The 21,138-nt window shown below is 34.4% G+C and overlaps 3 protein-coding genes and 1 pseudogene across 4 annotated transcripts; 3 read left to right on the forward strand and 1 right to left on the reverse strand.

Annotated features, from left to right (window-relative positions):
• Positions 1 to 562: 562 nt before the first annotated feature.
• LOC143530404 (serine acetyltransferase 2-like) lies at positions 563 to 3,306 on the forward strand. The gene is made up of 9 exons (XM_077025949.1): positions 563 to 927; positions 1,451 to 1,648; positions 1,735 to 1,794; positions 1,893 to 1,988; positions 2,090 to 2,114; positions 2,200 to 2,294; positions 2,383 to 2,549; positions 2,632 to 2,705; positions 2,783 to 3,306. Exons 1-9 carry the CDS (start codon positions 649 to 651, stop codon positions 2,854 to 2,856), a joined length of 1,068 nt encoding a protein of 355 aa, XP_076882064.1. The 5' UTR covers positions 563 to 648; the 3' UTR covers positions 2,857 to 3,306.
• A 552-nt stretch (positions 3,307 to 3,858) lies between these two features.
• On the reverse strand, positions 3,859 to 9,290 carry LOC143530401 (protein GRIP-like). The gene is made up of 20 exons (XM_077025947.1): positions 8,555 to 9,290; positions 8,307 to 8,422; positions 7,674 to 7,843; positions 7,286 to 7,379; positions 6,977 to 7,063; positions 6,787 to 6,867; positions 6,578 to 6,703; positions 6,375 to 6,483; positions 6,216 to 6,295; positions 6,004 to 6,132; positions 5,805 to 5,905; positions 5,579 to 5,712; positions 5,390 to 5,496; positions 5,189 to 5,308; positions 5,040 to 5,114; positions 4,887 to 4,958; positions 4,759 to 4,806; positions 4,533 to 4,638; positions 4,361 to 4,419; positions 3,859 to 4,141 (listed from the first exon to the last, which is right to left on the reverse strand). Exons 1-20 carry the CDS (start codon positions 8,997 to 8,999, stop codon positions 4,028 to 4,030), a joined length of 2,373 nt encoding a protein of 790 aa, XP_076882062.1. The 5' UTR covers positions 9,000 to 9,290; the 3' UTR covers positions 3,859 to 4,027.
• A 4,146-nt stretch (positions 9,291 to 13,436) lies between these two features.
• Positions 13,437 to 14,370, forward strand: LOC143530402 (putative LRR receptor-like serine/threonine-protein kinase At1g56130). The gene is made up of 4 exons (XM_077025948.1): positions 13,437 to 13,664; positions 13,856 to 14,048; positions 14,154 to 14,225; positions 14,300 to 14,370. The coding sequence occupies exons 1-4, from the start codon at positions 13,556 to 13,558 to the stop codon at positions 14,310 to 14,312; spliced, it is 387 nt and encodes a 128-aa protein (XP_076882063.1). The 5' UTR covers positions 13,437 to 13,555; the 3' UTR covers positions 14,313 to 14,370.
• LOC143530403 (putative LRR receptor-like serine/threonine-protein kinase At1g56140) lies at positions 14,330 to 19,182 on the forward strand (annotated as a pseudogene). The gene is made up of 20 exons (XR_013134845.1): positions 14,330 to 14,371; positions 14,452 to 14,523; positions 14,612 to 14,683; positions 14,771 to 14,842; positions 14,922 to 14,993; positions 15,081 to 15,152; positions 15,221 to 15,286; positions 15,374 to 15,445; positions 15,549 to 15,620; positions 15,701 to 15,766; positions 15,887 to 15,952; positions 16,072 to 16,116; positions 16,191 to 16,255; positions 16,364 to 16,930; positions 16,999 to 17,166; positions 17,257 to 17,375; positions 17,449 to 17,671; positions 18,153 to 18,372; positions 18,455 to 18,605; positions 18,691 to 19,182. The product of XR_013134845.1 is annotated as a putative LRR receptor-like serine/threonine-protein kinase At1g56140 (transcript).
• The last annotated feature ends 1,956 nt before the right edge of the window (positions 19,183 to 21,138 follow it).

Genomic DNA, 21,138 nt, shown 5'->3' on the forward strand with positions numbered 1-21,138 from the left:
TTTTATTTATTGTTAGAAAGTTCATAATATACTTAGAGTTTGATGATGAAAAATGTTTAACAAATAAATGAGATGTTATAACTGACGCATGACCTTTTTATTTTTACTATAAATTTTTTCTTAATTAAAAATGATATTGTTTTTAAATATCAGATATTAATATTAACTTTTAGTATATCTATATTTATAAGATTTTGATATCAAATATTTTAGGAGATTGATTTTTAATTTAGTTAGATGTATGATACGTTTAAAGGTAATCTAGTTGTGGTAATACTCATTCCGTGAATTCTAGTAAAATGTATAAGAAATCTTCATTTACGAATAAAACAATCTAAAATTTAAGATTACGAAGAAAAATACAAAAAGATAATAATAATAATAATAATAATAATAAAATAAGTAAAAAGCTTTTGTAAGGGTGTGCAATATGGATGGATGTACATCCCTGAAGTGAACCGCTAAAAGCCACCAGACAATATGATAACGATGTCTTTATATGATGTTGTACAACAATCATCATTATTATCATTATTATTTATTATATATCAATACCATACCATACCATACCATACCATTGATGTATCTGCACTAGAACAACTGCTTGCTTGCAATCTCCACCTCTAATTCAAACCCTAGACCTCATCAATGGCGGCTTGTTTGGGTCCGCTATCTGAAATGCCCACCATCCGTACGGTTCTTGAAGAACTGGACGAACAAACCCGACCCGAAACTAACGATTCGAACCCTAATGCAACCTATACATCGATTATGGTGATGCGGCACAAGGTCGAGAGAATCTTTCCGGTTTACGCACGAGGCGGGTTGTCCCCAAGATCCGACCCGGGTGGTAATTCGGGTTCGGTTTTGGGGGATTCGATTTGGGAGGCTGTTAGGTTAGAGGCCAAGGCTGAGATAATTAATTGGGTAATTAAACTTCACCAAACACCAATTCCTAAATTAAATTCAGTAAATTTTAAAATTTACTTATGGAACAATAATAATAATAATAATAATAATAATAATAATAATAATAATAATAATAATAATAATAATAATAATAATAATTGTATGTGTGTCTGTTGTTTATATTATTGGATGGTTTTCCCAAAAAGGAAATTATGTGCTAGTCAACTTGTTGAATTAGTCTCTAATTATTTGATGTTCACTTGGCCCATTAACAACCCTACTTTACCATAAAAAAGCTTAAAAGACTTATTATTTAAAAGGGTTTTTTCAATTATTTAAATCTGTTAACAGGATTGATGCTTTATGCAATCTTACTGTTGAAACCTGAAATTGTACTATTTCTTGTAAAGGTGGTATTTTTTTGTGTGAAGATATATGTTAACATGATCCATTTTTGAGATGATTAGTTTTGGAATGTGAAAATATTACAAATTGGTGGTAGTTTTATTTCTAAAGTTGGTTATTTGATGTTAAATTTCAGGCGGAGAATGAACCGATTTTAAGCAGCTTCTTATACGCCAGTGTACTGTCACATGACTGTTTAGAACGCGCATTAGGATTTATTATTGCTAACCGGCTCCAAAATAATACTTTGTTAGAAACTCAGTTAATGGATATATTTTGTGATGTGTTGGTTCAAAACCGAGGCATCAAACGAGCATCACGCATGGATCTACAGGTAGTAATGTGAAATGTCTTTAGCATGCATTCAATATCCTTTTATGTTGTTTACTAATTTATTGTTCAACTAACTTCCTTCAACAGGCTTTTAAAGAAAGAGATCCTTCATGCTTGTCTTATTGCTCTGCTCTTTTATACCTGAAGGTATTAATTTGTTTTCCTTTGCCGTTAGCTTCTGGAACCTTCTTTAAGGTGACGTGATAAATTAAATGTCATGTATTGAGTTCATGATACTTTTTTAGGGTTACCGTTCTTTACAAACACATCGAGTAGCACATGCATTGTGGAATCAAGGACGCAAGGTGTTAGCTCTTGCACTTCAAAGTCGAGTTAGTGAGGTAACATCAAGTTTTGAATTTTATATTATTATGGTACCTTTTTATAATTTATATAATATATGCAAGTTACTTCTTATTTACATAATTCTACTTCTGTCTAGGTGTTTGGAGTTGATATACATCCAGGTATTATTTAGAAAATGATTTCCTCAACATAAATAGTAGTTTTTTTTATGGATTTTATTAATAGCTGTTTCTCTTATGAACGCAGCTGCTAAAATCGGGGAGGGGATATTATTGGATCATGGAACGGGATTGGTTATAGGAGAAACTGCTGTTATTGGAGATAGAGTTTCACTAATGCAGGTAACTACAGTATAAAGCTAGATTATTTCTGTAATAATATTGTCTTTTTAGTAAATATTTACTAGTGTAAATATTGTTTTTTATACAGGGTGTAACTTTGGGAGGCAGTGGGAAAGAAACTGGGGACCGGCATCCTAAAGTTGGTGAAGGTGCATTAATTGGAGCTAGTGTGACGGTCCTTGGGAATATTAAAATTGGTGAAGGCGCAATGATAGCTTCGGGTTCTCTTGTTCTTAAGGATGTTCCTCAACATAGGTGTGACATGATATATGTCGCGTATGAATTATTTTTGTTTCTTTTAAAACGTGTTCTGATAGTTTGTGTTTTTTGTTTAAAGTATGGCTGCAGGAATACCGGCTAAGGTGATTGGTTATGTGAAAGAGGAATTTCCATCTCTAACAATGAAACATGGTATGAAACAATCTGGTTTGGTAACTTTTTATTGTTACTTTTGATTATATTATTGATTCTTTGTGTGTTTGTGGCAGATGCAAGCAAAGACTTTTTTGAACATGTGGCCGTGGGTCATGATGGAAGATCTAATGGCGAGGATTTTGTTTAACCATTTAGGGTGCTTCAAGCTATAGTTTAGTATTGAAATAAATAGAAGTTATTTAATGTTTACTTAATAGCTTGCATCATTTCCCGGCATACCATAAGTGCATTTTTGCTGACATGACTAAGACTTTGGCGACAATTGGGGTATGCAGTTGTGCTAAAGATCCTGATGAATATGTGCGAAGAACATCAACCAATGGCTATTTTATTGATAAAGAGGGATTTGGGTACTAAAGCTGCAACCAAGTGTAATTTTTATTTGGTCTTGAATCAAGGTTGATCGAGTCGAAGTATATCGAGTGATTATGATTGCACATGAATGAGTCGGGATTTAGTTTAATAAGATACTGGCTCGAATATTTACTGACATTTGTGAGCCATATGTTCAGTATATTGAAGTTTATAGAAGTTGCTTTTGAGTTCTTATGGTTACTTTTGTGCTATATAAACTCAAAATCTTGATCCTATGGTTTGATGCTCGTATAGTACATTTAATAGTCGAAATACTGATAAGAAAGAACGAATGTATTTAAAATATGTATAGCGTTGGATATGCTTATCTTGAACAATCATGTAGGGAAAAAAAGGTTTACCCAAGTAGATAACATGTCTGAAAAACACACAACTAGTCACTCTGCATGGTAAACGAGCTTATTATATAACATTGTAATTCTTGATCTTATAACCTACTTCCAGCTGCTATATGTAGTTGTACACTTGTACTTTGTTTTTAAAAATTAAAAAGTCCCTTGTAGAATGTAGAGGACATGACTTGTTGAGCTATCAAATCATATTTATTATTCAACTACTGCTTTGTTAAAGTTTTCATTAAGTGGGAATAAATTACTACAAAGACTCGCGAATTAATACAAACTGAAATATGAGCAGCATTTCTATTGTACGCTTATGAAGAGAAAAACCAGTGAAAAGCCATACAATTAATGAATACTTGAACATAATGATGACAATACTTATACATAAGAATGAAAAAGGAAGAAAAAAGGCTAAAAATGTATCAAACTTTTATACACCACTTCCTATGATAAACTCAAGATACAAAAATTCAAGACTGCAGTCTGCATATACGTTGTATATAATTTCCTCTCTCATAATGGCACTTTTATCTCATTAAAAAGTTAATTGTTACAAAAAGAATACAAGAATCATCAGACTTGCTAGGTGAAGGAAAACCGCGAAAAGAGCGAGAGTCCAGTACTTGGTGCCTCACCACCTCCTGGAGTTGGTGGAACATCAGCAAAATTGCGATAAGCGTTTTGACACTTTTGCATCTGCATTTGAATGCCACAAAACTAAAATTAGATATCGCGTAGTTGCTTTAACGCTAGATCACAAATAACTTTTGCAATATGTTATCGATTTCAGAATCGATTCAAAGTGGTTTAAGAAAACCTACGAGTTTGCACTATTTCTTGAACTTTGTTTAAAAATGAAATGAGCCAAATGGATTAAATGGGTCGATAGTAGCCTGAATGTATTCAAATGCTTACCTCATCAGGACTGAATTGAAGGAGCATTGCAATAACTGGTAGTAGAGCACCAACTTCACCTATTCACACAAAAGTTCGTTCAACGGGAAAGATTAATTTACAGTGTTTAGGTAAAATGATAAGATCCTGTAAAACTGTAACCAAATTAAACTTTTACTGAGGTTAAAAATACCTGTCTCAAGAAGCTTTACTATGACATTTTTAAGGTATGTCATATCCACTCCTTCCCTCTTCTTTGATCTTTCCATATTTCTAAGCTCCTCCTTCAACATAGCTTCCTGTGTGTTGGTACAAAACAATAGATATTGAAAGTTAGAACTTACGAGTATAACCGTTTTAACTAAAACGAATATGAGTCAATCGGGCGCATACAGTAATATTGTTTCTAAAATAAATACCTGCTGGGCGTGAAGACGATTTTCATGTTCAAGCTCTTCAAGTTCTTCCTGGAATAAAGTATATAAGAATCTACCTTACAAAATTTGACAAATGACTAAAAATATAAAACTGAAAGTCTAAAACATACTTGAAGTGCAAGAATATGTCTTTGTGATTGAGCTAGCTCTTCCTCCCTTTGAGCTTGTTGTCTAGCCAAAATCTGAAATCCAAATATCATATAATCATGATGTACTTGGAGCTTGAAAAACAAAAAGTATTTTCATATCAGTATATACTATACCAATATCTGTTGTTCTGCAACAGAGGTGTGTGAGTTTGATGTATCCATATTTTGGCTATTTTCATTGTTATTTGCCTAGAAATTAAAAAACAAATTAATAGCACGACAAATAAAAAATAGCAAAATTAAAACTAAAACAATGGAGATACCGGTGGTTTTGATGATAATGAACGCTGAAGATTCTTATTGTTGTCTATAAGCCTTGTAATCTCATTGTCCTTCTCTTCAATTAACTTATCAGCAAGATCACGAAATGAATCATGTTCTTCCTGTATAATATAGTGATAGAAATTTACAAGAGAGTAATTTGATATTAGTCACAACATACAAATTAGAAATAGAAACACCACCTTTAACTTTTTATATCGTGCTTGGAGATCTTGTACTTCTTTTTGCAGAGTTTCACTAGGTGATGATTTTTGTTCTTCAAGTTCAGATTTTAGTACCTGTAATCTCACTGTGGAATAGTTAATTTCCTTATCAATATAAACTTAATATAATTTAAAAAAAAATTGTAGTATTAAGATGATATAGCTTACACTGCCAAGTTTCTTCCACATTTTGAAGATTCTTTTCCCAAGATTCTTTCTCAGATTGATGGCTAGAAAGTGCTGAAGAGAGCTTCATTTCCAGGTTCTTCACTTGTTGCTCAACAAGGCTAAGAGCTTCATCTCTAAATAAACAAACATAACCATTATGCACGACACGATTAACAGAAACCAAAAAACATGAAATTAATAATCTTGAAAGCAAGTAGCAATCTACCTTGTACTAAGTTCTTTGTCGTGACGGCTTAAAGCAATCTCAAGATCTTGTAGAGCTTTGTCTTTCTCAGCAGTTATTATCAGTATTTCATTCTCAGCTTCCTAAAAGAATAAGATGGTATATGTGAGTAAATAAATACGTGTGCCACACTGCTGCCATCACACAAAAGGCCAAAATGTGCACTGAAAAACATATAAACCTTTAGTGCTTCTTCGAGAGCTTTAACTTGTTCATTATCTTTAGCAGACGCCAGCTCAGCATCCTTTTTCTGAAGAAGTGCATGAGCACGAGCCTTATAGGAAGCGAACTCACTTTCTAGACGCTTGATCTGCATAAATAAAGATATAATTTAAATTTTAAAACGTGTTGATACAAACAAGACATATATATCAACACTTTAATAGTATGTACCTCCTCTTTGGCAGCCATTAATTCGGCCTCTTTTGTGTTTGACCGTTGACTTTGCAAAGAAATTTCTAGCTCCATTTGACCTGCAGAATTCCATCATTAGGTCAATAATATAATAAATATCAAATAGAAAGTCAAACAAAGAGGTAAATTAATATATACTTTTCATTTTGGCAGCTTCAATTTCAGCACGTATACACTTATCCTCAGCAATCTCCAGCTTTTTGTTGAGTGCCTGAGAAGCAGCTTCCCATTTTTCCTTTTCATTCTCCTAAAATATTATTAAGAAAATGCATTACATAACCTAAATAGTAGATAAACTATGCTACCAATAACATAAAATTTGTGAAGTGTACACTTCATACATGCTCATTTTTCAGGTGAATAATTTCTCCTTTAATAGTTTCCATGGCAGCTTTAAGTCTAGCTGCTTCGCCAGTTGATGCTGCATCCATCTCTGCCAGTTTTGACTCTTTTTCCGCAACAAGTTTCTAAAAGAAGAGAAAGAAGGCATGTCAGCTTTCAAAATAAAACTTTAACGTATTTATGTAAGTATCTATAAATGCTTATTTACCTGCAGAGAAGATATTGTTTCTGTTGCTTTGGTTCTGTCTGCTGCTGAGTCAGCAAGTTGAGCTTCCAGATTTGCTATTTGCTGAAAAGTACAAAAGGCATGTTAAATTAGCTAACATTGTGATCAAGGTATAACGCATACAAACTTACAGCTCATATTTGTCACCATCAATGAGTAACATATAACTTACCTGTTGATGTTTTGAAGAAAGTTCAGCCAATGAGGCTAGTCTCTTCTCTTCTGCAGCTTGCAGTTGCCCTCGCATGTTGTCTAGCATCTGGCAATATTTTAATTATATAACTCTTGCCATTAAATCCTTATTTTTTTTTTAATATTAGTGTCAAAGTAAGAGATTCTACCAGGATAATTATCTAATGATCTAATCAACTACCACTTAGAATAAAAAGACAAATGAATTCAAGAAAAACAACAAAATATTGCACAGTCACAAGTAATCTTTTTACTATTATAAGTAAAACTAGTTGAAACATTTCAATACCTGCTCCTTTTCTTGTAGCGACTGTTGCAATGCCTCAATAGCATTCTCTTTGGGCTCCAAAGAACGGCGCAACTCTTCAAGATTGTCCCGAAGTCTAAACGAGAGTGAGATAACAGGGTCAAAAAAAAATAACACAATAAAATTAATGATGAAGTGACGATTGCAAAAGTATTAAGTTCATATATAGTAAGAAATAATAATCATGGCCTTTTAACACAAGAGCATAGATTACAGCATTTAGCTAATTTCTACAAATTTGGCATAGTTAGCCATCCAAATTCTATATGCAATTCCGGAGAATATAAATAACCATAAATGCATAAATGAAAAGTTAAGAACTTTTTTAATTTTTGAAAACATGAAACCACAAATGGTAAACTTCAAGCACCTATTGTTTGCACTTCTTAATTGTTGTCTCTCTGTATCAATTGCTTTCAGTGCCTCATTAGCATGTTGGCGTGTGCGATCAAGCTCTTGCTGCAATCCTGCCAACTGTGAAGAAGCTTGCTCTGACTTTTCATTGACTTCACGGTACTTAGCCTCGAGGTCATCTTTCTCCTGTAAACGGTTATGTCCAATGACCAGTCAGAATAAAACACAAACTGAATAGTTTAAATACCCCTTACTGCATTACAAAACATAAAAGGAAAACAGAATTTGGTTATATAGTTGTCATCTTATTACTTCAAGCCTTAGTTGTCTGAAAGCATTTAACTTTCTCACATAACTTTTTGCAGCATCCTGATATTGTTTACTAGATCTTCTTTATTAATAGGCTGCAAACTTATAGTGACGTTAAATAAGGATGTGTCTTACGTAATGTTAAATAAAATATAAAAGATGAAAAACAATGTTATTATCTTTTTAAACAATGCTGTCGGTGAGAGAGAGAAATATTATGTTCTATGATAACCAGCTGATATAAGGTATGGTATTATGTTTTAACTAAAGACATATCTGAATGCTAATGTAATACAACGCATATAAAAAATGGTTACAAAGGGCCCACAAATAAGATTACCTTTTGAACCTCTTGGATACGTTGTTTTGCTCTCTTGTGAAGCCTGTTCAACTTAGCATCAAGCTCAGAGTTTTTCTCATCACGCTCTTTAACTTGTTGTTCCAGATTCTTCTGAGCTGTGTCCATAAAACATAGTATGCATTTAAAGTAAGATCTTAAATTAATCACAACCAGCAACATAAAGCACGGTTATACTTATAGAAAAAACAATAGCAATAGTCAAAAGATAAATTGAAATTTAATATTACCTTCAGCTAGTTTAGCAGCAAGCTCTTGGGCTTTAGCATCTGCCTCTGTATATTCTTCCCGAAGATGCTCAAGAGCTGCCTCTGCAGCACCACGTGTTTGCTTTTCTATTGCAAGTTCTCTATTTAAAGACTCTATTTTTTCATGCAACTCTTTTAAATCTTCGTGTGTTCCATTTTGGTCAATTGCTTTTGTCTGTTGGATAGAATCAGCTGAATCTATGTGTGCAGTCTTCAACTCTTGGAGACTAGACTTCAAATACTCATTCTGAAATCTGAGCTCTACCACCATTTGCATAAGCTGATCTTGAGTAGCATCAGATGAAATATTATCCTCATTTAGATCTCCACTAGTTTGAGGGTTCGAGTTCAAGTTTTCATTTTGTTGTACAACATCTCCAAATTGGTTTTCTGAATTCACATCAATGTCACCTCCCCCCTCTGACATTATCTTGTACTATCTAAAAACTGTGATATATTTAAGTCTGTGACCCCTGTATCTACTCTACCGACTTCACCGTATATTTGCACACTAAAATGACATATGGTTCCTGTGTAAAACAAAGCCTTTCATTTTCAACGTCTCTATATACGTCAATTCACACTTCATATGTTAGCAATAAAAAAAATACAATAACAGGAAAAAACAAGGTACAGCAGCTGCATACTTGGATATTTACTACAAGTCAACAATACAAATTGTGCCTCATGATATCCAGGCCCCATCAAATACCAAGGGTGTGTTTGTTTTTAAGGTTTTGGAGTGAATAAATAAATGACGACCGAAGTGTATAATAGTAACTGTATAAAGGGGCGGTGTTTAGAAAAACCCATGAAACAAAGGTTTAAAAAAATCAAACTAAGGAGAAAGATGATAAAAATCCATGCCCATAGTGATCCCCATACCAAACCACACGTGACCTAAATCAATCATTCAGTAATTCTGTTGTCGCCGTTCAATTCAAAAGTTCATCATATGTGGCCTAACATATGTGCAAAAACCTATCAGTAGCTACGATCGGGATTACGCTTGTCTACATGTGCCAAAACCTATCCAAATCACAAATTTTAAATTTCCAAACAGACACTTATTTCAATTTCTCAATCCAAATCAGCACTCCTAAACCCTACCCTAAGTCAATTAAAACAAACATGTACCCAAACCCAAACAATGCGTCACTTATAACATTAAACATCACATCCAGCAGCTACCATCAGTAACCAAATAATCACTCCAAATTAAAAACAAATTGAAATGAACGGAAATCAAGATGATAATGTAAAGCACAATTGGAGATCTTCATTCATATCAATCAATCATGCCCAGTAAAATCCCACCGACAGCAAAGCTATAAGTAGGGTGATGTAGGCACACCGTACCTCTATCCAAAGGAATAAAGAGGTGGCTTCCAGAGAGACCATCGGCTCTAAAGTTAAAACAATTCTGAATGGATAATTGATTGGGCGATCAAGCAAGATCGATTATACTTCGTAATTAATCGAATACCTAACGGATCTAATATTATGATTATGAATCAATCAAGCCGTAATTAATAATAATATTGTTATTATTATTATCACTCACCAAAATTATGATTGATTAAGGGGTTGGGATACAGAAGGCGTGAACTCAATATTATGTTCTGTTCTCACGAATGCCACCGAGTCACGAGTTGGAGTCAGCAGGACATATTACTACGATGGACACGTTTCACACTATGGTGTAAATTTGGTAAAAAAAAAAAAGAAACATGTTCAAATAAAAGTTTCTTAACAGAAGTGTAGCATATTTACATCTTCACAACAAAGCCACCTGTTTTTTTTTTTTTTTTTTTTAACTTTTTTCAATTTCGTTGGATGGTCAAATTTTGACCATTTAAAGGAAAATGGATTATATCATATGTTGTTATGTGAATTGGTGTCACTACACCTTCGACGTTTGAAATTAAATACTGCATAAGGCATACAGATATTAATCGGAGACACCATGGTTTTGTATGTGGACCCATTTATTCTCGCTACTTCAAAAATTCAATCTCATTTTGAAGATCTAGAATTATATAGAAGTTGATATGACCAACACGTGTGTTGAGTTGAGTGTTGTGAAAGACGTCAATATGTCAGATTATGATATTTGCTTGTGCTAACTCCATATCTTAAACATATCGTTTGCCTTTGACAATGCGCAATTGTGAGTTGTCCACGTCCTTGATGTTTGTTTATGTGAATGGCAATCGGTAGTCTGTGGCAAAGTGATGGGTTTCGTTTCCTTCACTATTGTGTTGTCCAAATGCGTTACAAAATCCAATTCACTTGATATAGTCCAATTCAATCCAAATCCTTTTACGAAAAATTAATTAAATGACTTGGATTCGTTATTAGCAACACTACCTCCCGAGTTGTAACCAACAAGGCAACAACCAATTATCGGAGTTGCTAAAATAGTTATTTTAACCAATCGATGGAGGATGGTGGTTGGATATTTTGTGGTAGACTGAATTTTTCTTAGGGAGAGTAAAGAGATGGATATGGTTAGGCATATATGTGTTATTGTTGAGTCCACCTTAGTCAAGAAGCTAAAGTAAAGTAAAGTAAACTGTAAGACCAAACGTAAAGGAGATTTTTGGCCCAAAACGTCGGGACTACCCCCTCCCCCTTCCGGCGTTTTCGAACTTCAAAATTTCACCCAACGTTGTGCACACAACGCTAGATGAAGAGGAAGGTTGGGCCAATGATCTTTGAACTCGTTTTGTCACGATCTTTAAGCAACATCTGGATGTCAAATTTTAACTGGCTTGTTTGACTCTCATTAGTGATTTAGCTGGATTTAATGTTGCTTTTTATTAATTAATAAATGTAAAATCTCGTCTTTAAAATGTGATAAATTTTTTGAAATAGGCACGTTGTTGGCCTTGAAAAAAGTAGTTATACCATTTACTCCTCATTAACATTCTAACTTTGCATTGTAACATTTAATACAAAATAGGAAAATTTCCAAATTGGACATGTTTTGGAAAGATATTCCACTTTTGTCCCATAAATTTTAAAATTTCAAAAATATCTCTCTCTAACTCATCTTTAACGATGTGTTAGAAAGTCTAATGCATCTTTGACGACGTGTTTACACGTTGTCAAAGATGCCTTAGATTTCTAACATGTCGTCAACGATGCGTTAGACTTCTTAACACATCGTCAAAAACGAGTTAGGTATCCAAACACATGATCAATGACGTGTTATCATCTAAAACACATAGTCAAAGACGTGTTAGTTAGGGGTGAGCTAACCGAATTAACCGAATAACCGAAAAAACCGAACCGATGCATTAACCGACGGTTAATTTTTTTAGTTTTTCGAAATACCAATTTTTGGGTTTAGGTTCGGTTATCCATTTTAAAAAAACCGAACCAATTAATCGAACCTATGTTTTCTACGTGTTTTTTAAAATATTATGACCGAAAACAAAACACCAAAAGAATCTACCATTGACGATGTTGAAAATTATGAAGATGAGATATTGAAGATTAGGTCTAAACTTTGAAGATGAATAAGATAATGAATGAAGATTCGGACCAAACTTTTAATGTTTTTTTTATTAAAAACTTTGTTGAATTTTAAACTCTACTACTCAAACAACTTTGTATTTGTTTCGTTCCACCTAACACGTGCTTATTTTTGTATTTTGATTTCAATATATATGAGGTACTCAATTTTTTTGAATTCTTTTTTTTAGGTAATGTATACTCACAATAAAAAAACGAAAATAACCGAAACCGAAAATAACCGAAAACCGAATAACCTAATAACCGAAAACCGATCGGTTGGTATTCTAAAATAACCAATAGCTTCGGTTTCGGTTTCACCCGATAACCGAACAGAACCATGCTCACCCCTAGTGTTAGCCTCTTATTTGTTTTCTTTTTAATGTTATATTATATAACTAATTCTACTTATATTTGTTTTTCTTATAACTTTTAATATATAAAGTTTTATGTTATTTCAAATATACTAATGAGACATGCTTATATTTATCTACGAACCGACATGAACTACTTAAACCTTAGCCGTGTCAAATTAATATCGAAATGTTCATAAAATTTGACCCCACACGGTTTTAAATAAAATTTATGCTAGCATATAGATAAAAATAAGCATGTTTTATCGGTATATTCGAAATAATATAAAACCTTATATATTAAAAGTTATAAAAAACAAATATAAGTAAAATTAGTTATATTAATATAATATTAAAAAAAACAAACAAACAAGAGGCTAACAACCTAACAGGCTAACACGTCTTATGGCATATACCCATGCAGGGGCGAATCTATGTAGGTGAGACCGGGTTTACGGGAACCCACCGAGTTTTGAATTTTATATCAAACGCCTGTATATATAAAACATGAGAGTGAACCCACATATATTTTTTTAGTGAACCCATATGCTAAGTGGAACTTTGCTCTAGTGGTAAACATACATGCTTTCTAATCTTAGAACCCGGGTTCGATTTATGCTTTCAGCGCATTTTTTTTCTTTTCCCCTACTTTCTCCACACATCAAATATACAGATTACAGAACATGGAACAACCCTATATATTACAATCCCTATATATTACAATTATGTAAGTTATTTTTGTGAAAATGAACCGTCAAAACGACCCGAACAGTAAACCCACCAGAAAAAATTCTTAGATCCACCACTACACCCATGCATTCACTATGTTTGAATATACTTATGATATATAATACTATGCTGTTATTTTCGTAGAACATGCTTGATCAAAAGTCAATAGTCAAAACATATAAAATGTAGAAAACCAATTAATTTAATGGTGGAAATAATAAAAAGAGAAATGGAAGGATCGGCGTTGGAGATCGATGGGCCAACCCCACTAGCAAGTTGCAAGTGCATGACAAAACAGTGGCTGCTATCCACCCATTTATGAATATATTTGAAATACTACTAAGTTAATTAAAGTTGATATTTTACAGTGGAAATTATAACGATGGGTGTCGGTGGCGGATGCAGAATCAAATTAAGGGTGGCATTATGGTTGTGCTGGTTGATTACCAATACCATAGCTCAACCACAAAACACCACTCATCCAGCTGAAGGTTTGTTTTTCTCCCTCTAGTTTAGTTTAGTTAGTTATGTTTTTTAAACATGTTTATATATGAAGTCAACTTTATTATTAAGGTTTAACAGAATAGGTTGTTTGATCTCTTGAAACGAGTGTGCAAGTTTAGTGAGTGTTTGATCCTACCAAATAGGAACATGATTTTGATTCGAATGGATATTTTTGCAGTGCGAGTCATAAATGAATTGTTCAGGGGGTGGGGAATACCAGAAAGCTCGGTAACGCAGACGGGGTGGAACATAAGCGGAGAACCATGCAGCGGCGCTGCCATCAACTCCACCGACTTCGATTCCAACGCCTACAATCCCGCCATCAAATGCGATTGTACTTTCCCCAATGCTACTTGCCACATCACTCGACTGTAAGCAAGCTAGTGTTTATATTTCATCCCTTATATAAGACTGTCACATTTACAAAAAAAAGAATTCTTACTTATACAAAACTTATTCATTGCATCATCTATCAGAAAAGTTTACGCATTGGACGCTGTGGGCCCAATTCCAGAAGGACTATGGACTTTAGTTTACCTTACTAACCTGTATGTACTTTGAGTTCATTAGTTATGATTTAAGCTTGTAAGTTGTAACAGTGTAATAATTTCAACTATTACAGAAATTTGGCGTAAAACTACTTGACAGGCCCTTTGTCACCTTCCGTTGGAAATTTAACTCGGATGCAATGGATGTAAGCCGATAGATACTTTAAACTCTATGATCATTTTCGACATATGAAATTTGTTATTAATTAATTCGAATTTGCTTTAGGACTATTGGCATCAATGCATTATCAGGCGAGGTTCCACCAGAGCTAGGGCGGCTTACTGACCTTAGATCTCTGTATATATTTCTTTTCTCTACTTTATGTTACAATCATGCAACAAATTGCTTACTGGTTAAAGACTTAAAGTAACCTTTTATGTTGCAGGGCATTTGGCACTAATAGTTTTAATGGTTCCCTGCCATCCGAACTTGGAAACTTGCGAAGATTACAACAGCTGTAACGACATTTTAAATATTAAGTTTCTTAGTTTTTAGTTTTCTCGTGTTGAATCTTGATATTCATCTAGTATATTCATGTTATCAGTTACATTGATAGCGCTGGAGTTGGTGGTGAAATTCCTTCTACATTTGCTAATTTAACAAGTTTGGTCACAGTGTAAGAACAGTTGTAAGTTTACTGATGAGTGTATGATTTGCATATTTGTTTACGGAAGTTTACTTTTTCGGGGTGACAGATGGGCTTCTGACAATGCGTTCACAGGGAGTATACCCGACTTTATAGGGAACTGGAGGCAGTTACAAACATTGTAAGTTTTTCTCCGTTAGGACATATTCAAGGTGTACGAGTATGAAATCGAGCTACATGATTACTTACATGGTTGCTGTTTATATAGGAGGTTTGAGGGGAACTCTTTTGAAGGTTCAATACCGCCTTCATTTTCTAGACTGACCTCTTTGCAGGAACTGTAAGACTTTTATTACTTTTTAAACATGTTTTGATCTTGTAATTAAAAGCGGTTTCGTAATGTTACAGAAGGATAAGCGGTTTATCTAATGGAACTCTGGATTTTATCACGGATTTGAAGTCCTTAACTGTTCTGTGAGAACTTATGTTGATCTTTCTCAAGTCTACCTTTTAAAATTCCGAAGATAATTTATAACGATATGCATGTATAATGTCTTGCAGAAGTTTGAGAAATAATAGAATTTCTGGATCTATTCCATCTGTCATAGGAGAACATCAAAACTTGTCACGACTGTGAGTAAAGTATCTATACGTTTCGCATGAATATATAAGTATTAACAAATGTTATTATTATTTGGCCTCATATCATCTACTAACTTAGGTGTTTTCTTTTCAGGGATTTGAGTTTCAACATGTTGACTGGGCAAATTCCAAGAGATTTGTTCAATTTGAGTCAACTCTCTTTCTTGTAATATTGGACACACTTATTCTCCTATTAAAAATAGAATTTTGAATACAAACTATAAACTTACATGCCATAACTCTCAGGTTTCTTGGAAACAATAGCTTAAATGGTACCCTTCCCGGTGTAAAGAGCGCAACTCTTCGTAATATGTAAGTAAATTCTGCGTGTTATAGAAATGATACAGGTTTTTTAACAGGCTTCTAGTTAATTAAGGGTAAATAATTATTTTGTTTTTTCCCATAAATTTGCGTATATTATTCTTCATGTAGTGATGTGTCATACAATGAACTATCTGGGACACTTCCTTCATGGGTGAATGAGGCGAACCTACAACTGTATGTTCATTATTTTCAGTTATACTTTAATTAACTTCTTATTAAAAAGTGACAAAGCATAACAGCGAACTACTATGTGTGGAGCTTATATCGTGTCTTTTTCATGTCTGTATTTACAGTAACCTAGTTGTGAACAACTTCACATTAGAAAGTTCAACAAACAGGTAATTGTACTTTTTTGTAATTAAATGCGCCTATTATTTCTATAAATCTTTGAAATGCAATGTGTTGTCTCCAGTGGGTTACCTTCGGGTTTGAATTGTTTGCAAAGGAATTTCCCTTGTGATCCTGGGTCCCCAAGATGTAAGCAAGAACATAAAGTTTCTAATTCATCTTTATATATATATATATATATATATATATATATATATAAACCGTGTGTCCAATATTTCTATAAATGTTGGTTTACAGATAGTAACTTTGGGATCAATTGTGGTGGTCCACCAATCACATCCTCTGAGCGAATACTTCATGAGCAAGGAAATGAAACTCTTGGAGCATCAACATATTTTGTGACTTCTGAAAGGCGGTGGGGAGTCAGCAATGTTGGTCAAAGGGACAATCCAAAATATACAGTCTTCAGTTCACGACAGTTCACAAACACTTTAGATTCAGAGCTTTTTCAGACAGCACGCCTCTCCGCTGGTTCACTAAGATACTATGGTTTAGGACTTGAAAACGGTAACTACACTGTCACCCTCCAGTTTGCGGAACTAGAGATTGAAGACGGTCCCACTTGGAAAAGTACCGGAAGGCGCGTCTTTGACATTTATCTGCAGGGAAACCGTGTGTTTGAAGATTTTGATATAAAAAGGGAAGCAAGGGGGCCTCCTTACGTCCTGTTTCAAGGCAAGTGATAGTTCAGGTTTCAATTAACTATCTTGATATACATTTTTTTATGGACCGGAAAAGGGACTTGCTGTGTACCTACCCAAGGGACTTTTGGACCTCTTATCTCAGCAATAAGCGCCACCCCAAGTAAAATCCGTTCTTTAATCTAGTTACTTGACAACCGCTACCTTTTACTTATTACTATGTTTGTATAGACTTCACTCCCACCGTGAGCAACACACCACCTTCCACAAAGAAAAATAGAACCGGTTTAATTGTAGGCATTGTGGTTCCTATTGTAGTTGTAAGCTTTCTGTCATTATTAGCATTGTATATTTTTCGTAAGCGGAGGAAAAAGCAGGATACACCTAACCCTTATGAAGGTGTCCTTTCTGGATCTTCATATTATTCCAAATATTAAAAGTGCTTACTGTTTTTTATTCTTGATCAACCGTGCTCATTTTATGTTGCAGAGTTTTTAGGAATTGACGCTAAACCATATACCTTTGCTTATGGTGACCTGAAAAATGCAACCGATGATTTTAGTCCTGCAAATAAGCTTGGTGAAGGAGGCTTTGGACCTGTTTACAAGGTATCTAATAATGTTGATTAAAAACCAATATTTGAAGCAAACTTACCACTCGAAAACTTTTGGGTTGTAACAGGGAACCCTTGAGGATGGAAGAGTAATAGCTGTTAAACAACTCTCCATAGCTTCCCATCAGGGCAAGAGTCAGTTTATTGCTGAAATTGCAACAATATCTGCGGTTCAGCATCGTAACCTTGTGAAACTATACGGATGCTGCATCGATGGAGAAAAACGACTTCTTGTTTATGAGTATCTTGAGAACAACAGTCTTGATCAAGCATTATTTGGTCAGAAATATCTCATTAAAAACTTGATAAATACAAATGTAGGGTCTAAACTCTAAAGGCATGAAATCATATATGCAGGAGAAAAAAAGTTATCGCTTAGTTGGGCCCGACGCCCTGCTTGCGGTGCGCACATATAATGTATATATGTGTGAACCCTCGGGTGGGCAAAAGTAAAATTGCACTAATTTTGACGTTATTTTACTAATCTCGTGAAAATAACGTTAAAAGTGGCGGAAGGTTAATCAGGCATCATGTGGTGGCGTTGATAGCCGAAAGACAAGGGCACATGCACCGATCAGCCGGTGTCCCGATGATTGAGTGCTATGTGCCTTATGTCCAAGGCTTGATGCAAAACTACTATCGAGCCGGGGGTCTCACCGGAAGCAGCCTCTCTATCCCTATGGGATAGAGGTAAGGCTGTCTACATCTTACCCTCCTCAGACCCTACCATAGCATTGCTATTGGTGGGATATACTGAGTACGATGATGATGATGATGCTTAGTTGGGCCCGACGTTTTGAAATTTGCCTTGGGATAGCACGTGGTCTTTCATATCTACATGAAGAATCTCGCGTACGTGTTGTACACCGAGACGTTAAAGCAAGCAATGTGTTACTTGATTCTGACCTTAACCCCAAGATCTCAGATTTTGGTTTGGCTAAACTTTATGATGACAAGAAAACACACATGAGTACTCGTGTTGCCGGCACTATGTAAGATGAACATCTATTATTTAATGTTATTGAGTTTGTGATATTAGTAATAATAAGGAATTAATGATTGACTATGATGTAGTGGATATCTGGCACCAGAGTATGCAATGCGTGGACACCTTACAGAAAAGGCCGATGTGTTTGGCTTTGGAGTTGTAGCTCTGGAGATAATAAGCGGACGACCTAATTCCGATTCAACTTTGGAAGATGAGAAAGTATATCTTCTTGAATGGGTATGTAATATGTATGCTTCTTCATTATGATTGTATCTTTAAATTTTTAATTTTTATTTTTAAATACTTATGATAATAATCCTAGGCATGGAACCTGCATGAGGCTAATAAGGAACTTGAGATGGTCGATGAAGAATTGTCATCGGACTTTGATGAGATCGAAGTAAAACGTGTAATAAGAGTGGCTCTTTTATGCACACAAACGTCACCAACGCAACGACCATCAATGTCACGTGTGGTGGCTATGATTTCAGGAGACATAGAAGCAAGTGGTGTTATTACTCGGCCCGAGTACTTGACTGGTTTTAATTTCACAGATGCTACAACCTTTAAAAGTATGGCTCCATCTTCAGGTACTGATTCAGTGCCAAGTACTAGTCAATCAACGGTTTCGCCACTGTCATCTAGTAATGCTTCTGGGCTGGCTCTTCATGATATCATTGGTGAAGGTAGATGATGGTCATGTTATCTGTGAGTGACTCTGTGTGTTTTGAGTAATTAATTCGACTTGCTCGTATTTTGATATAAATTTGAACTGTATTGTCACCCGTTTAATTCATTAGTCGTTTACTCATCAGTCAAGTCTCGATCGATAAACAAACACAAACTAAATGAATAACTCTTGTTTATATTAATCGGAAGATCTAAATTAAAAAACTGATTACAAACTCTCAAACCTTAACTCGGTTTGAATCTTGACGAACCTTAACTCGGTTACATCTAGATGAAACCTAACTTGGTTACAACTCATGTGTGTCTCTAGATGTTTAACCATGACTCGATATAAATTAACATAACTTACTGGTCAAGGTATCACCTATTAAGAAACAACGTAATTAAGAAGCATTACCAACTATGACCAACTTGTCTTTATGGGTCCTTCAAGTTCGCCTACTTGTGACTTGAAGTCCGAAATTACGTCCAACAATCGGTTGGTGAATCGAAAAGTTTTAGCTGTTCTAATAAACTTTTTTGAATTAAAAATTTGCTCTAACAAACAACCATTTGCCCAACTATTTTAACAAACCATGAAACAAATAACATAAAGCAACAGATTTAAACGTGGGTAAATCCCACTATTCCAGGTTGACTCTATCCAACGCAACTTGACCTCCACTGTTGAACCATGACCCATGTGACCAGTTTAACCAACCGATTAACCAACACTATCTCCATTAATTCTGAAGACGTTGTTGGAGATGTTCCGGTCACTTATGGAAAGGTTGATTCCTAACACATCGTTAAAGATGAGTTAGGTATCAAAACACATGGTCAACAATGTGTTAGCATCTAAAACACATAATTTGAGGGACAAAGGTAGAATCTCTTTCCAAAGTAGGTCAAATCTCAGTAATGTTCCCATACAAATAATACATTATTAAATAAAATGTTCCAACGGCCTATAGGATTCATTAACCCCAAGTTAAGGTTATAGACTTGTAGGTTGGCCTCCACAGGCAGCCTCATTTCCGCACCACGATGTCCTTTGACCTTCAACATCTCCGAATGCCGAGTCTCAAACCACCATCAGGTCACATTTAGACATTATCTTCCAACCTGAATTAAAGGAAAATTCCGAAAATGTCTATTTTAAAAAGAGAGTTTTAAGTTTTGTCTCCACTTTACATTATATTTCTTAAATGTTCATCATAAAACAATTGTCAAGCCTAGATTGTTAAGAGTTAATAAATAGTTTATAAAATAATGACACGTGACACTAAAACTGACTGGGACAAGTATTTTAGGCTAAGAAAATTGTTGTGACGAATATTTTGTATAACAAAATGTAATGGGCGACTATCTTAGGGAAAAAATAGTGGGGCGGGTTTTTTTATATAACCTTTTTTTCTTTTCTGAATATTTAAATTTACTCATAACTAGTTTTTCTTTTATAACTCTTAAAATATTTAAGATTTAAAGTTTTACGAAATTTCAACTACACCGTTGAGACATGCATTTTTTATGTATATTCAAAACCGAGCGGGTCTAATTTATATCGAAGTTTTTTTTGATCCACTCGATTTTGAATAAAGTTTATGTCAACACAAAAATAAAACAAATGTCAACGGTGTATTATAAAAAAAGAAGTAATAAAAGAAAAACTAATTATAAGTAAAATTAATTATAATAATATAATATTAATAAAAGCAAAAAAGTTTTCTAAGTAAAAATAGCCATCCCTACTAATTTTCCTTTCAGATATACTCGCCTCTTACATTTTGTTCTTTAAAGTTTAAACTATTCGTCCCTTACAATTTGGTGCCACGCGTTTTCTCCTAAGTTCATTGGCGAAGCTTAGTGAGGGCCAAGATCTCCCCCCCTCTCTCACTCAAATCTTTTTACGCGATAGTGTAAATTTAATTGTTTTTTGCCCGAAATTTTTGTACGTAGTGTAAATTTACGCGTTTTGACTAACATTTGAGCCCGACCTCCCTTGTTTATGACTTTTTTAAAATACATTTTGAGTCTACCCCATCTCCGCGTGCGTTCTCGCCCAAACTTCACCACTGCCTAAAAGACCGACGGAAATACT

This window comes from Bidens hawaiensis, unplaced genomic scaffold (assembly GCF_021521415.1).
Source record: "Bidens hawaiensis isolate Kalapana, Puna unplaced genomic scaffold, B.hawaiensis_p1.1 tig00008945_1, whole genome shotgun sequence".
Lineage (NCBI taxonomy): Eukaryota > Viridiplantae > Streptophyta > Magnoliopsida > Asterales > Asteraceae > Bidens > Bidens hawaiensis.